The 16,077-nt window shown below is 44.7% G+C and overlaps 1 protein-coding gene across 2 annotated transcripts; it reads right to left on the reverse strand.

Annotated features, from left to right (window-relative positions):
- Nucleotides 1-3,050: 3,050 nt before the first annotated feature.
- Nucleotides 3,051-12,707, reverse strand: Cldn12 (claudin 12). 2 transcript variants are annotated; one of them, XM_057758889.1, is made up of 5 exons: nt 12,568-12,707; nt 11,101-11,175; nt 10,607-10,743; nt 8,977-9,024; nt 3,051-6,426 (listed from the first exon to the last, which is right to left on the reverse strand). In XM_057758889.1, the coding sequence occupies exon 5, from the start codon at nt 6,395-6,397 to the stop codon at nt 5,663-5,665; it is 735 nt and encodes a 244-aa protein (XP_057614872.1). In that variant the 5' UTR covers nt 6,398-6,426; nt 8,977-9,024; nt 10,607-10,743; nt 11,101-11,175; nt 12,568-12,707; the 3' UTR covers nt 3,051-5,662. The 2 variants fall into 2 exon arrangements, with proteins under 2 accessions (XP_057614872.1, XP_057614871.1); XM_057758888.1 differs by lacking the exon at nt 10,607-10,743.
- Nucleotides 12,708-16,077: the final 3,370 nt, after the last annotated feature.

A 16,077-nucleotide genomic window follows, 5' to 3' on the forward strand; every position in this document is an offset into this window, starting at 1 on the left:
CAACAGTGGTATAGCTGGATCTTAAGGCAGACTGACTTCCATCTTCAGACTAACTGCCATATTGACTTCTATAGTGGTTGTACAAGTTTGAAGTCCTACCAGCAATGGATGAATGTTTCCGTTACTCCACATCCTTGCCAGTATGAGCTGTCACTTTTTAAAAATTGATCTTAGGCATTCTGATGGGTGTAGGATGAAATCTCAAAGTAGTTTTGATTTGCATTTCCCTGATGGCTACGGTGGTGAACATTCAAGTGTTCTTCAGAGATACCTGCTTGGCCATACTTGTTGCTGCTATATTCATAATAGCTAGAAAGTAGAAACAACCGAAAAGTCCTTAAACTGTGATTCCCCCACAGAGAGCGCCAGTAGAGCTAGGGACGTGTGTAGCAGCGCTTCTATTTGGCATTGGCATTATTCATGCTACTGCCATTCACTGTTAATTTCTTTGGCAGTCTGAGTGCTTTTGTTTCTAAAATAGATTGCAGAGGCATCTGTCAAAACGAAAAAAAGCATTTCAACATAGAAACACAGGCTGCCAGACTCGTAACACGTAACTGATGATGGTGGGGCTTTTACCAAAAAAAACAAAACAAACAAAAATAAAACACTTCAAAATCAAATAACCAAAAAACCCCAAAAAACCAAAGTCAGGACAACTTTGTTCTTTGCCATGTAAATTTATTTATACTTACCTGCTTTTAGCTCTTTGAATAAGTGGAATTTGCATCCATAATTCACTTTAGGTGCAGATTTCCTTTGAGCTGAGCTATAGAGAATTCTCCCTTACCACAAGGTGTCAGGAATGAATTCTTCTGTTCTTGGTCCAAGCCTATTTTACCTAGCTAACACCACTGGCGCTGTGGTTCTTCCACTAATCGCATCCTCTCCTACCAAGGGCGCTCTGTGTCCTCTCTGGGGAGTGTGAAACCCTCTGTTAGGAAAGTAAGGAGATTAAGTGTCGTGTAGTAAAGTCAGGATGTCTCTGCTTCCTTCTTCACCGCCTTAGTTCTTTTATCGTAAGAAAGCTAGTCAACTCAACCGCTAGTAAGTTCTAGAATAAACTATTTTCGTCTTCCAGCTGAGAAAATAGCCACGGCACTTTCAAATGAGTGACTGCAGATACAGGTGTTTAGATAAAAAGTTATGTATTTTAAAAATAGGAATTGCACCGGGCAGTGGTGGCGCACGCCTTTAATCCCAGCACTCGGGAGGCAGAGACAGGTGGATCTCTGTGAGTTCAAGGCCAGCCTGGTCTACAAGAGCTAGTTCCAGGACAGGAACCAAAAACTACAGAGAAACCCTGTCTTGGTGGGGGGGGGGGGAGGAATTGCTTCCTGCTCCTGTAGCGGCACAGCATAGCTGGCCACAAACATGGGTGAGAGGGGATGGCTGCTATGATGCCGAGTAGCAGAGACCACCTAAATTTTATTATTTCCTTATTAACTCATCTGAAACTCAGCAATTTAATGTCTTCTGGGAAGGAGTATGCTGGTAAATGTGCAATAATCAGAGGAAAGGACACTGACTTATAGCACTTGGTAATTTCAGAGGCACAAATGCTCCCTCCATGACCAATTTCAAGCCACCAACTTGTCACTCTTCAGTGTATTGGGAAGCAATGCACAGTATGTCGGTTTTCAGGGACCACTACCTGGCACCAGCATTCCATTGCTTACCTTTGAGCTCTTAAAGCAGCCAGAGCCTGGTGTGGTGGCACCCCTTAATCCCAACACCCAGGGGGCAGAATAGGTAGGTCTCTGTGAGTTCAAGATCAGCCTGGTTTGTGTGGTCAGAGGTTACAAGGACAAGGTGTGCCTTCCGGGCACCTGCTTACCCCAGAGGAGGGCTGCTAGGTCTTGGGGCAGCCTTTTGGCCTTTCCACTCCACAGGTTTATTTTCTAGAAATACAGGCAAGAAAAAGCATATGGCAGGGGCTGGGCTGGTGGTTCAGCAGTTAAGAATACTGATTGTTTTTCCAGAGGACCCTTGTTGGATTCCCAACATCCACGTGGCAGCTCACAACTGTCAGTAATTCCTGTTTCAGGGGATCTGATGTCTTCTTTTGGCCTCTGAAGGCTCCAGGCACGCAAGACATTCTTCTCTATATACATAAAAAGCATTGGGGAAGAGAACCCCACTTAAAAGATGTTGGTGCCCGATCTTGATTTATCAGTGATTTTTTTATACTTTTTTAAACTGTAAGAAGTGACTTCTTGTCATTTCTATCGGTGTGATCATATAGCTGAGTCTATTCAGTGGGCCACAAACTCCTATTACTCACTGTGAAGCTCAGGGTTTCAGATTTGCCTAGTGGGAGCTCCTTGACTTGACTGCTATGTAACTGAATGCACCTTCAGGGTGCTCACAGCAGGTGTGCTGGGCTCCTTCTGCATTTTTCTTGCCTCAACACTGAAATAGCTGTTTTTCAAGAGACCCTATGCACATCCTGATAACGGATGTAATGATGTGTATTCTTACTTCTGGCTAAAACCCAGACTCTTGTGATCTGGTTAGCATAAAATGACTCTCTAGTACTTGTTCACCTTCGGCGAGTCTGTGGAACTGAGTGCAGATTAGTACGCTTTAGTATCATTAGCCGGGATGCTCGATTTGAAGCTGCCAATAAACCGTGGGTTTCAGTGGGGAGTTCATGTCTGGAATGGTTCCAGATGGCTGTAATTCCAAAACAAAAGCTCACCAAAAACTTTTAAAAGAGGACACCTCCATGTAACCTTTCTCCTTTGGATGGAGAAAGATGCCCCTACCTAAATACTTCAGATTGCTGATCAGCCTAAACACAGAAGTTCACTGATGAAGAAAACTCGGCCGTCATCTTTCTCCAGAGCATTTCTATAGACTGGCAAACAGCCCAGAGACTACAGAGGATGAGCTCCGTCAACAACCCCTTGCACCGCAGTGACTCTACTTCTGGACCCTAGTCCACAGTCTTTAGGAGTGCCTTAATCTCACTGACATATACTTGAAAAACATTTCTCAAAATGTTTTACCTTAAAGCTGAGAAAAGAACAGAGACAAACTTGTAAAAATACATCTTTTAATAACCATGAGGCCACGCCCACTGAGGTTTTTACTCTGTGGTTTACAGTACACACTAGCCACCACAGGGCACATACATAAGCAGAGTGAATTGATTCTTTTCTGAAGCTGGACAACACAAGCCTAGTGTTCCATCTCACATTTGAGGCTGTGGACCAAGCTGGCTCCTTAGAAGGCCTTTAAAATGAACAGCTTTTAAACAACAAAAGAACTTATCCACCCCATCTCTCATGGCCCCAGGAGTGCTCAAGTGGCTCGGAAGAACTGTGAGTGCATGCTTTCCTTTGATGGCTTTACAAAATAGCTATTTACGTCAAACCTGCAACACCAAAATGACAATAGAAACAGCTGTTTCTCTTCCTGAGTGAATTCATAATAAATACTAATTGGAGGCTATAGATAATGATGCCAAAGACTCTCCTAAGAAAGCTTCACGTTTGCAGTGAAACCCTGGGAGCCGCAAACTGCGTATTCTCACTGCTGAGTGAGCCCTGGGAGCCGCAAACTGCGTATTCTCACTGCTGAGTGAGTCAGTCCGCTTGCTTTCTTTTCCTCTTTTTTAAGTTTTCTGAGACAGTGTCTCACTGTATACCTCAGATCAGTTTGGAACTTGTTATGGAAACCAGGATGTCCAGAGAGATGCACCTATCTCTGCCTCCTGAGTACTGGAATTAATGTGAAAAGCCACCATGCCTGGCCCTACTTTTAACTCTTTACACTACAACCAAGGGATGGTGGAATTCTTGGCCCTTTTGAACAACAGTTTAGTGAGAGAAAAACCAAGACTAACTAACAAAAAAGAAAAACTAATACTAATCTCGAAATTCAGCTGCCATTGTCTTGGAATGATCAATACTTAGCTATATCTATGAATGAGAACCAGAGGTGATAAAGATTCAAAGTGATAATTTAAAAAACCATAGATGTGCATGCTTTGTAATGACAGCATTTAAAAATTATACAATCGGCTTTACTTGCCTACATGAAGTAGTGTTGGACTTAGGGAAAACTACTACACATCACTATAGAAATACTCAGATTTGCAAAAGAGGCATCATGAACTGTTTATCACAAAATCAGCCGCTTGTAAAAATCTGTAACTATAATATACCACAATCCTTACAAACACAGTGCTAGTACACTGAAATTATACCGGCTGAGCAGCTCAAACCACTAAGAGTTAAGACCAACAACTCTTAATGTTACTTTGTGTTACTTTAGTATCAACATGCTTTCTTCCACTTGATATCACATCAGGAGACATTTTTAAAACCCGTCTCTCTCTAATGCATCATCTTAATCTCCGAGGTAGAAAGGGCACAGTTGAATGTCTCCACTGCCTTCCCGTTCTCCTTATCTGAAACTGTTATCACAGCCTGGAAGCTAACTTAGGTAAATCTCTGTGTCCAGGACATTGCTGCTGGTGTGCCATAGGCTGGCTGTGCCAGGAAGGCACGGCTCAGCTGAAATATTTTCCTGGATCAACGCTTGAGAAGTCCACCAGCTGCCAGGAAAAGCGGCCTTTTGGCTGGTTGTCAGTTATCAGTCTGATCTGTATTAGATCTGAATTTCTACAGATGTAGCTACATCCTCCTTTGTGTGTCCTCTAGCGCACTACCCCAGAGGAGGCAGACTAAAGGCCGGCTGGGAGGGAGGGAGCAGGAACTGAGCGGTCCGGCTGCCACCATGCACATCACTCATCGACACAGGAGCCACCATGTGACTCGTATGCTGTCACTAAGAACGGGCTCCTGTGCCCTGCCACGTAGGTCTCAAAAGCAACCATTTGGCTTCAACAACCTTTTGCTCACTTGTCTCAGCCGCTAAGCTTGTGCAGAGCATGAGGACTACCTGATTGATGGGTATCTGGAAAGGATTTTATCTTTCCTGTCACGTGGCACACTTCAACTCCAACAATATAACTCTAACTAAAAATTCTGGTGCGCTAGATGTGGTTGGGCATGTCTGCAGTCATTGCTCAGGAGGCAGACAGGAGAACGGTGAAAAGTTTGAGGGCAGCCTGGTCTAGAGAGAGCAAGAGCCTGTCTGAAAACCAAGAAAGAAGTCAAATGTTAACCTTACTCTGACATCATTTAAAATGCATATCACTTTCTACTGATACGAGGTAGAAGATAGTAATCTTCAGTATACTGGTGCCTATTCAATTAGTCCTAAGAGAGAACAAAATTATACCCTCGAGCTGGCAGAGTCCTGGAGACGAACTGCAATCCTCTCCTGACTGAAATTCCTTGTACTTAACTGCTCTTCTCAGTTTAAGTCATCAGAGACAAACAGGATCAAGCACAACAGCACTGTTTCTCACTGTGCTGTTTGCATGGCCTCAACTGCTATCACAGACATCAACAGGGAGGCTAAATACCCTCCTAGGATTAGAAGCAAGATAGAAGGAATGTTTCACATTTAGAAGAACGTAATATATACCTCATAAAATCTAGCAGCATTTCATTCTACCAAGATATATAAATTTGGCTCCACTGACTAGTCAAGAACAAAGGAAATAAGTATACAGGTCCAAAAAGGCTCTTTACGCAGGGGACCGTGAGGCCACGACAGGGACTTGTGACGGGTGACTCTATCTCTGTTAAGTGCTATGTGACACTACTGGAATGTCGATCTCTATGGCGGAGAGGCGGGAGCGCGATGAATAAGGCTGGGAGTAAGTGTGCATACTGGGAGGATGAGAGTACAGCGGCTGCCAGAAGGGCGAGGACAGAGATTTGCACGCGCAGTACCAAATGAACAGAAGAAGAGCGGTCATAAACAGACCCCCTGAGCTAGCGATAGTGACAAACACCGCATAGTCAAAGGCAAAGACAGGCTCAAACTTCCTGTTGAGATGAGTGTTATAAAAGATGGCCCAGATGGATGGGGAGAGGCTCACAGTGCCGGCCAGGAAAAACAGGAGTCCAGACACCAGATGGCAGCCTGCACTATTGACCAGACACTTGGCCAGTTTGATGTTAGGCACCGAGGAGTTGAAGGCCGTGTTACACATTCCAATCAGACAAAGCAGCAAGGCACCCATTGCGATCAGGATGCTGAGAGGCAGGGCAAACTGGAGGACACGCAGGTCCAGCTGGTCCACAGACAGGTACCAGGTGCGGTCGTACATCAGGCAGTCACTGCTTCCATCGTACCGGACACACTTCACCCACAGGCCGGTGTACACAGTCAGGTTCTTCTCGTTTCTGTTGAACGTGATGAGTCTCAGTTTCCTCCAGTTGGGAAGCAGAGTCCCTGCGAAGAGGCCTGCCACAGAGGCAATGCCACACAGGAAGGAGAGCACGGTGGCCGCATGCACATCTCGGCAGCCCATGGCAGGTCGGCGTGAGCAGTCCGGTCAAACTAGGGGTGACACGGGGGCAGGTCAGACACAGCAGGAGAGAGCAGAGCTACAAGGGCCACCGCCTGGCAGCATCAGTTCTGCAGAGCTTGCTGGCTCCTGCCTCTGATCCCAGCCTTCTGAGGCAGGAGGACTGCAGTAAGTCTGAGGCCAGCCTGGTCTCTACGGTGAGTCCTAAACCAGACCCCATCCCACCCCTCTGGAAAGAAAGAGAGGAGGGAGGGAGGGAAGGAGATAGAACTTCATCACCTCCCTGTACAACAGGAATGCACATTAGTATGTGTGTTCCAGGTCGGGCGCACACATGCACGCGCGCACACACACGCGCGCACACACACACACACACACACTTTGTCATCACTGTGTCACACAACAACTACAAGTTTTGGCCACAATGGTTTTTCTTTCAAAATTAACTTGAGTAACATCACACCTAAAATTTTCTCTGCTGTTAATATTCATTTGGCATACATACATGGGCCAACCTGCATATCAGGTGTACATTGAAAAAGCAGACATTCAGCACAAATAATTCAATTTACAGCAGGAGCTACAACACTCAACAACGAATAGCCAGCTACAAGCGCTACAGATTGAGCGTAAGCGCCCCAGCAAACACACAGCGAGACTCAGGCAGCAGGGGAGTAAAGGGTCTGCAAAGGTACGGAGAAAGCATGGCAGAACAGCAGGCTGTTAAGAGCTGACTCTGGGCCACACAAGACGGACAGACATTCCCTGTGCCTTTAGTCTGCATCCGCAAAATGGGTACGAAAGCAGTGTCTTCCTCACAGGTTCCCCCAGGGATCCAATGTGTTCGTGTAACATCAAATGCTTAGAAAAGCGGGATGCGTTGTATGAAGCCACTCAGCGACTGCCTTTGTGCGTGACCGTGCTCAGGACTCGGCACACCGGAGAGCTTTGAGCAACGTGTGCTGAACAAATGCTAAATGAGGAAAAGGCTAATGCATCTCACTGCTAGAATTCTGGCACGTCAGGAAATTATTAGAAGTGGAATGAGCTCATCTCCAGGGAAATCAGGCAAACAGAACAGGAGAACAAAGTCCTGGGTTTCTGCTCACCTACCTTCTGGATGATTCAATTTGATCCAAGTGCTTTTCAGGGAAATCTCTAGACTTGGGGGTTACAGAGCTATTAAGGTTTGTGGACGATCAATGGAGATTCTGAAGTAGAACACCTCTCTCTGCTGATGCTATTGTAACAGAAACAACAGCAAGGCTTTTCTTGCTTCTCAAAGTAGTAGGCTGTATTCTTTTCTCATGTACAATTAACTATATAAACCAGTATCTGATTCAGATTTAAATTTTTTTTTTGAGAGTTTGCAATGTATCTCAAAGCAGTACTCAAATATATTCTCCAAGGAGGCCACAGAGCAGACAACTTCTCATGGCTACATTTCCTTTTCTTGTTATTTAAAGAAGGTGAAGGGGTGAAGTTGAGAGTAACTTTTATTTCTGATACATTATCATGGTGCTCACAGAATCCATTATCTTTTCCAAAAGCAAATATTCTCTACTGAGATGGCACAAGATCATTCCCAGAAGTCAGGATCAGAAAGATAACCATGACAAAATGCTAAGAAACTAGGTCAGCACATGTCTCAGCAAGCAGGTACAATGTTCTTTAGAAAACTACGCTACATGCATAAGTTATATGGTCATACAAATTAGGAATAGTTTTACTAGCAGAAACTCTATGCCTGTGTATTCAAATAGTAACACATTATTAAGTGTATAATATGAAAATCGAGTTTGGCCATCTTAGAGTAAAGAGGGCGGTTCTAAGTTTCCCAGAGTTACTAGCTACTACCTGTGCTGCCTTCTGTTAGTGTCAGAAGCTACAACTGCCCCAGGAAATTTTCGGAATAAAATGACAGATTATAGTTTAGTTTTCATGCAGGTAAAAAAAAAAAATCCTCCTCTCTTGCTTAATTTTAGCACAAAGGATGAACACTTTGGTGCAGGTTTGAGAATGCTTGCATTAGGAATGCTTACTGATGCCAAGCTCCAGAATTTGGTTCCAGGAGTGTTTTGACCTGTTTCCCCCATATACAATGAGTACATGCATAGCACCAGGCATACAATTCATTCCAGGGTTGTATGAATGCATAGTGGGCCCTGTACCAAGACCATATAAAGTAGTTCACAGATGTGGACTAGACAAAGAAATGGCTGTGACTTATTCAACAAATGTCTTTTGTTGCATGTGACACATATGGAAGATACCCTGTGAAGACACCCAGGTCACTGGTCCAGTGTGCTAATAAAATATGCTGCTTCAGACAAACTCAAAATACTGATGGTTAATCAACTGCATAACTGCTGTGCATTACGTGAACATTGTTATATATTAAGCAACATAAGCCAGTAAACCACTTATTAAAAAGTTATTGCCCTGGGTTAGAGAAAGACTGAGCAATAAGGAGGTTATTCCTGTTTCTTCTAAAGCTCCAAGACTCCTTCAGCTACTCCTCTCAAACTCTTCACTCAACCACAGTTCCATCCTTGTTTCCAGAAATGGGAACAAATACTTACAATTTCAAAGTAATCAGTATCTCTCCAAACAGTGTCCTGTGCCGATTCCTGCAACCCAAAGGCAACGAGGAACAGGATCAGTATATGCAGTTATTAATCCTCTCCTGTAACCCTCAGCCTACAAACCACACTAAGGAAGATGAGGGAACAGGATTAGTATATGCAGTTGTTAATCCTCTCCTGTAACCCTCAGCCTACAAACCACACTAAGGAAGATGGGCAGAGCCACATTTACTGCAGTCCTGGTGCATTGAACCACACCCTGCTTCAAGTCAATGTAAGTTTTGCATCGTTCTCTGAGCTTGCCATGGTGACACAGCAAGGACTAAAAGTTTTAAACAGAGTCAACAAAGATACCATAAAAAGTGTTTCAGAAGCAGAACATGAGCAACCTCCAATCTTCAGCCTCAACCCCAGTGCTGAAGTTAATGTCTAGCATCTCACAGCTTCCTTTGGTGATTTCACTTTTTGTCCTGTTATTAACTCTACGTATCTACAATCTGATGTCCTACTCCACTTTGAGGTAACATTTTACACGGCGATGGCAAGAGGATATATTTCTTTTGAGAACTGAAAAATACTGCTGTCTTCCAGAGTAGGGCTTTTCATGTGTGAGAGAGGACAGATTCTACTCTTGTACTTTGTCAATCAGCTCTGCATCCAGAATATTGTTTCTTGAGACGCAGATCTGACTGTGGCTTCATTTCCTTCCTCTCAGTAGCTTCCCATTTCCTGAATAATAAAGACTCCGAGTCAAACCTTCCCACAGTGTACACCACCCAGTTTTCACCCCAGTTCTCAGCCTCTCATGGGCCACTCTCACCTTACAGGCCTCACGGTCTATGCAATCACTCTGCCTTTCCGTTCACCTGTCCAAATTCCCCACTTCTGAATTTAATTAAGAGCTTGGTCACATGCTAATCCTCCACACTTTTTAAAAGAGTTATTTTCATTTGCTGTGTATGGATGTTTTGCCTGCATGTATGCCCCACACGCAAACAGTATCTGCCAAGGCCAGAAGAGGGTGCACCTGGAGTTACAGCTGGTTGTGACCTGCCCTGTGGGTGCTGGGAACCAAACCAGGTCCTCTGCAAGAGCAGCAAGTGCTCTGAACTGCTAAGTCAGCTCTCCAAAGCTCTAAGGCCTTTCATAGTCCCTGCCTATCCTTTGTTTACCTGATGTCAATCATATTGCAAGGGAAACCAACCTAACCCTCTCGCTTTCTGAACGACGGCCTTCCTCCATCCCTGGCTGCAGGATGTGAGCAGCACTCCCTGACGTGCTCTTCGGCAGCAGTGAGAATGCCTACCACTCCTGGTTTACAAACTCTTCTTTCCTACAGGCTGAACTTCAGGCCAGAGATCCTTGCTTTGTCCCTGGTGTTTGTTACAGGCACACGGGAGGAACTCTATTACTCGCTGACTGAAGGAGTCAATACATAGCTCCTAGCTGGGCTACAGAGAAAATGACAGCCTTGGTTTAGTGTAAATTCTGCTCACTTCACTCGGGACAAGTCACCACACCCTGTTCCCGGAGGCACTCGGCTGTTTCTAGATCGTGTGCTTGTTTCCTGCTCCATAGTGGCCAAAAGTCTCTCTAATTTTGTAAAACGAAAAACAAAAACATTTACCTAGCAATGATGACAGTCTGGAGTGGTTACTGACCAAATAAAATACTCTGTTCCAAAACTACCACTCCACATCTGTCACCCGTGCCAGAGGGACTTTCAGAGAAGAACATCTGGTACACAAATGTTATCAATATCACCTGGAATAAAAAAAATATTTTCAAAAGGATGTTTTCTCTTGCTTTGAAGAGAGTTCAAAGAAGGCTGATGCAAAACAGTGGCTAAGAGCTTTGCGAATTCACGAATCCATTATAATCTTTTTCAGGGACAATTCCAAGGAATCACTTCAAAAGAATGTATGTCTCATAGTCACTAAATTAATTCTTGATGTTAACAACGGCCATCCGTTCTATCTATAATTTGGGTTTTCTTGGAAAAACCGGAACCATCAATCACTGTATTACAAGGGTTCTATACTGCTATTTTGTTGAAGAAAATCACTGCTCCCGGCTGAGACAGCAGAAGGGAGACGTTATATAAGCAAAGGAAACGCTCACCTGTTAGTGTGCCTGCTCCTCCAGAATCAGATGAAACAGGTGCACAGCTGCACACAAAGCAGAGCTAATGTGGGCCTACGGAAACAGGAAAGGCTCCAAATTACTACAGCATTTCTTTAGAAACTAGAGAAGCAGAAAAAAAATAGCAATCGTCTAGATTTAATGAAATGCTACATCAGAAAAGGCAAGCAATACGCTTTTCAAAAGGAGAGTTTAAGGTTGAGGATGTACCTCAGTGCTAGGATGCTTGCCCACCATGTAGAAAGCCCTGGGTTCAATCACCAGCACCACTACAAAGCAAACAAAACAACAAAAACAACACAGGTGATCGATTCTTATAGTCACTGTTAGATGTGATTCGCAAAAGAAAAATAACACTCGCTTTGTGATTTGAAAGTTCAGGATAATTAAGGCTAAAAATAAAAATCACTTTACTGGGTTAGAAATCTATGAAAAAAAATTAATGGCTTTTTTTTCTAAGATTCAGTTCACAGCTATCATGAAATAATGAGAACGATGAAGAAACTATACAACTGCCTTGGAATGGAAGGAAATGCACTGTTTTTTAAAGTGTTTTAAGAAACGGTGCTCACAATAAAACCAGGCAAAACGGATCTGCATTGTTCATAGTGAAATTTGGACCAGAATGTCCTTTTTAGTTTACGCCGTAAGCTATCGCCCTTGGCCTCAACCTGCCATTTCAGGAAGTTTCCCTATCTCTAAACAGGAGTGACTTCCTCTTTAAATACTACTTAGCTCAAACGGGTAGGCTGAGTGAAAACTCATAAACGCCCGCGAGCTTCCTGGGTCGAGGCGTGTATCACTGGTCGCATTCCAGTAATTACGCAGGACGTGGCTCTGGGAGCTGACTTGGGTCAAGGTTCCCCACTCCAGTCTATGATTCTTGAACTGACACCAAGCAAGCAAGCATGACTGCTTCACAATCAGATGGGCCCCTCTGCCATCAATGACACCACTGGGACCCCTGGAGACCTCTTCCAGGGGGGTCACCGAGGGTGGCAGTGGCGTGCTGCGCGGACTGTCCCTCCCCTCCCCCAGTGGAGCCGCGTCCTCAGGAGACCCCGAGCGGCCGCGCAGGGAAAGGGGCGGCTGCGCTCAGCCAATGGGGCGAGCCCGCCACACGCGCTCGCGGTGCGTGGGGACCGCCGCGGGTCAGCGTTACACAACCGGGCGAGTCAGCCGCTGCCGCGAAAATAGCAACCGCAGCTCGCGCCTCCACCCCCGCCCCCACCCCCGCCTCCCCAGCAGCGCGGCCCCGCATTTCCATGCTCCTCGGAAGGGATGAAAATGTTTTAGCGCTCAACCAAATACCTCCCCAGCCAGTTTCCCCAGCCGCACATGTGGGCAGCGTTTAAAATGCCGACTCGCCGCCACTTGGCCGTTCCACACGACACCCTCAACTACTTGCAGAAGATTCCGAGACGGAGCGTCCCTGACCACACCTACCGGGTCCCCACGGCCCGAGCACCCTGCTCTCCCACTCAGAGCAGCCTCTGGCCGCGCCTCCCTCCGCGGTCGCGGAAGTGCGTCCCGGCGAAGCCGCCCCAGCGGCTTCAGGGAGCCAGTCAGGCTCTTCCCGGGCCTTGCTCAGGAATACCTTGCGGGCACGGAACTACAGTTCCCAGCATCCACCGAGCCGCGGGCCGCAGGCCATATCCCGCGACCACCCCTCCTTCCGGTCCCGCCTCTCTTGCTTCCTCTTGCTCCGTTATGGCCTGGTTTAGGAACTGGCTTATAACGCTGTCATGCACTTGCGTGAGAAGCGAAATCGAGAATCGCTTGAGTACTTAATCAAATACAGTAAATGCAAAAGAATAACCACACAAGTTTACAAGGGGCCCTTTGCATGTTACTTTTGTGGTTATCTAACAACAGGCAAAAGATAATCTACTGCAATTAGGTAATTAATCTAACTTCACTCTTCTACACATCAACTGTCCTCTCTCTTCTTCTCTTAAAAATGAGTCCCTTGGCCGGGCGGTGGTGGCACATGCCTTTAATCCCAGCACTCTGGAGGCAGAGGCAGGCGGATCTCTGGGAGTTTGAGAACAGCCTGGTCTACAAGAGCTAGTTCCAGGACAGGCTCCAAAACCACAGAGAAACCCTGTCTCGAAAAACCAAAAAATAAATAAATAAATAAATAAATAAATAAATAAATAAATAAATAAATAAATAAATAAATAAATAAAAAATGAGTCCCTTGCAAGTAAGCATCTCAAAGAATTTCTGTACACTATGTATCCGATTATTTAAAAAAAGTTTAAGAAATGTGATGCCTACGACTTCTAAAGGATTCCACACCATATAAACATGCGCCGATGGAGAAACAAAAACTGTGGTCAATGTTGAAAACTTTTTTAATTATATTTTTCATACATTCCGATTATATTTTTCCTCTTCCTTAAGTCTTCCCAGATCCTCCCCACCTCCCTACCCACCCAATTTAATTTTATTTCTCAAAAACAAAACTCAAAAGAATCAAAACAAAATAAAAATCTCAGTAAAAACAAATGTGCCAAACAAGATCATGACGAAAAGCACACAAAACATATGGTGTCCTGCTTTGTGTTAGCCAACTACTCTTGCGGTTGATGCCATCTGGAGAAAACTGATCTCTTTCCCAGCCACTGTCAACTGCAAAGAGCCTCTAGGTTGGGGCATAATTTTGACTCTAAGCAAGGATAGGAATGTTTCTTGTATTAGTCATTTAAATGTTCTGTAACTTCTCAATTGCAATTTCTCAGAAAAGATGGAAAATGATCCCATTTGACACTACTGTAGAAGATCTCATCCATTTCTGGTCTGCTCTGCCCTGGTGCGACCTTGGACAAGGAGACCCATGGGGCCTTATGGTCTCCATTTGTAGATCTGGGTGTCTACACCAGAAACTCATGAGAATTAAATTCATCTAATCCTGATAAGGAATACATAGAAAGGTACAACAGTATCTGACACACAAGGACTTAGCTATTAATAGTTTCCATTTTGTGTTGCTATAGTAACAACTGAACGGTTACTCAAAGCGGGGGATGTCTGTTATCTGTCCACTGCTGTCCTTTCCTGATCAGTGCCGTAGTGCAGAGACCCTGAACAAGTCTACCCAAGGCCAGAACCCATCCCACCCCCAACCAGAGCTGGAGGGAAGGTGCCTCTCACACAGGCCTTGTTACCCCACCCGCTTCTGGCACCAGATTCTCACTCAGGTGCCTCCTGGCCTCTCTGCTCCCATGCCTGTGCCACCGCAATGATCTCAAATGTGAGAGAGTAAACCCTTCCTATGCTCCTCCTGTCAGTGACAAGGCAGGTGGTACAGGCCATCTTGAGAACGAGCAAAAGTTGGTTAAGGCTCTCTCACACCACACCTTCGGAAACTTCCTTCCTTCTTCCATCTTAACATCCTGTGATGACCTGGGCACACCTAGATAATACAAGATATCACAATTCTATAGACCTGATTTGTAACTTAAATTTCACCCCAAACCTTAACCCCCCACATACACACCTTGCCATGTAACATGACATGTCCAGATTCTGGAGATGTGCTCTCCTTTAGGAAATATTCTGGTCTATCATATTCTAAGAACCTCTTCCATGCCGAATCAAAAAAATCAGGGTTTTGTTGTTGTTTTAGTTTTAATTTGCTCTACTTTCTTCTTTTACCACTTTTTCAAAAAAACTTTTCCTTGCATTTGAAAATGCTGCACTGCTATTTCTAATTTCTCTAGTTCCTTGCCAGCCATTTGCTTTCATTTTCTCCTGTCTCTAATACAACTGGTAAGAGGTTTGCTCCTCTTCTCCTCCCTCAGTCAATACACTTCCTTGGAGAGAGGAACAACCTGTTTTCTCAAACCCGCATCTGTGGCTCAGACTTGCCACCACTTTAGAGTATAACCGCCAGCCCATCTGCTTGACTACTATTGTTTGAATTTCAGCATTTGCTAATGCCAATTAACCCCAGAGACAGATACTGGGGTTCAAGACGAAGACCAGAAAAGCAAAGCAGCTAAGCTACTAAATAGCTCTTACCTCTATGAAATCTTCTGACTGAAAGTGAGCAAGTTCCTGTCTCCTCCCGTTTTATATTCCTCTCTAGTGTTGGGATTAAAGGCATGCACCTCCACTGCCTGGCCTCTATGGCTAACTAGTGTGGCTGCTGGGATTGAAGGCGTGTGCCACCACTGCCTGGCCTGTATTGCTGAGTAGTGTGGCTAGCTTTGCACTTTGATCTTCAGGCAAACTTTATTTTTAGTAAAATAACAAACAAAATCTCTATAGTACCCGCTGTGGATTCACAGATTCTCTACCATGAGAGTGGTTTCACTTTATTAGCCATTCAATGATGTATTCTCCACACTTAAATTAGGAACCACATCTTGATTCCTCCTTTAATGAACAAAGAAAGCAAGGTTAGACAGTTCTAAATAAGTTAAACAGACAACAATTTTGTTTTGTTTTTGGGTTTTCGAGACAGGCTTTCTGTGAAGCTTTTGGAGCTTGTCCTGGAACTTGTTCTGTAGACCAGGCTGACCTTGAACTCATGGAGATCCACCAATCTGTCTCCCCAAGAGCTGGGATTAAAGATGTGTGCCACCACTGCCCAGCCCACTTTAGAACTCCTTAAACACCTAGGAGTGGTGAAACATGCCTATAGCTACTTGGCTGAGGCAGGAGGATCATTTAGGCATGGAATTCAAACACCTGCCCAGGCAGTGTAGAGTGTCAATTAAAAAAAAAAATACAGGACAGAAAAAGAGAAAAGTATCTTTTGAAGCATTTTCAAAAACGGTTAGGAATCCATAGTATAGTACGGAACAGGAAGTATGACGGCGCGTTTCATGTACGTAGGTATGGTACTGAGGATTGAACCTATGGGCTTACAGTGCTGAGCACTCTGCCACTGAACCATATCCCCAGTCTTAAAAAACAAAGCCCAATTGCACTCATTCATTTTCCAGT

Source organism: Chionomys nivalis, chromosome 26 (assembly GCF_950005125.1).
Source record: "Chionomys nivalis chromosome 26, mChiNiv1.1, whole genome shotgun sequence".
Classification (NCBI taxonomy): domain Eukaryota; kingdom Metazoa; phylum Chordata; class Mammalia; order Rodentia; family Cricetidae; genus Chionomys; species Chionomys nivalis.

Excerpts from the sequence above, each read along its gene's own strand:
- Cldn12 (XM_057758888.1), bottom strand. The coding sequence starts at position 6,397 with ATGGGCTGCCGAGATGTGCATGCGGCCACCGTGCTCTCCTTCCTGTGT.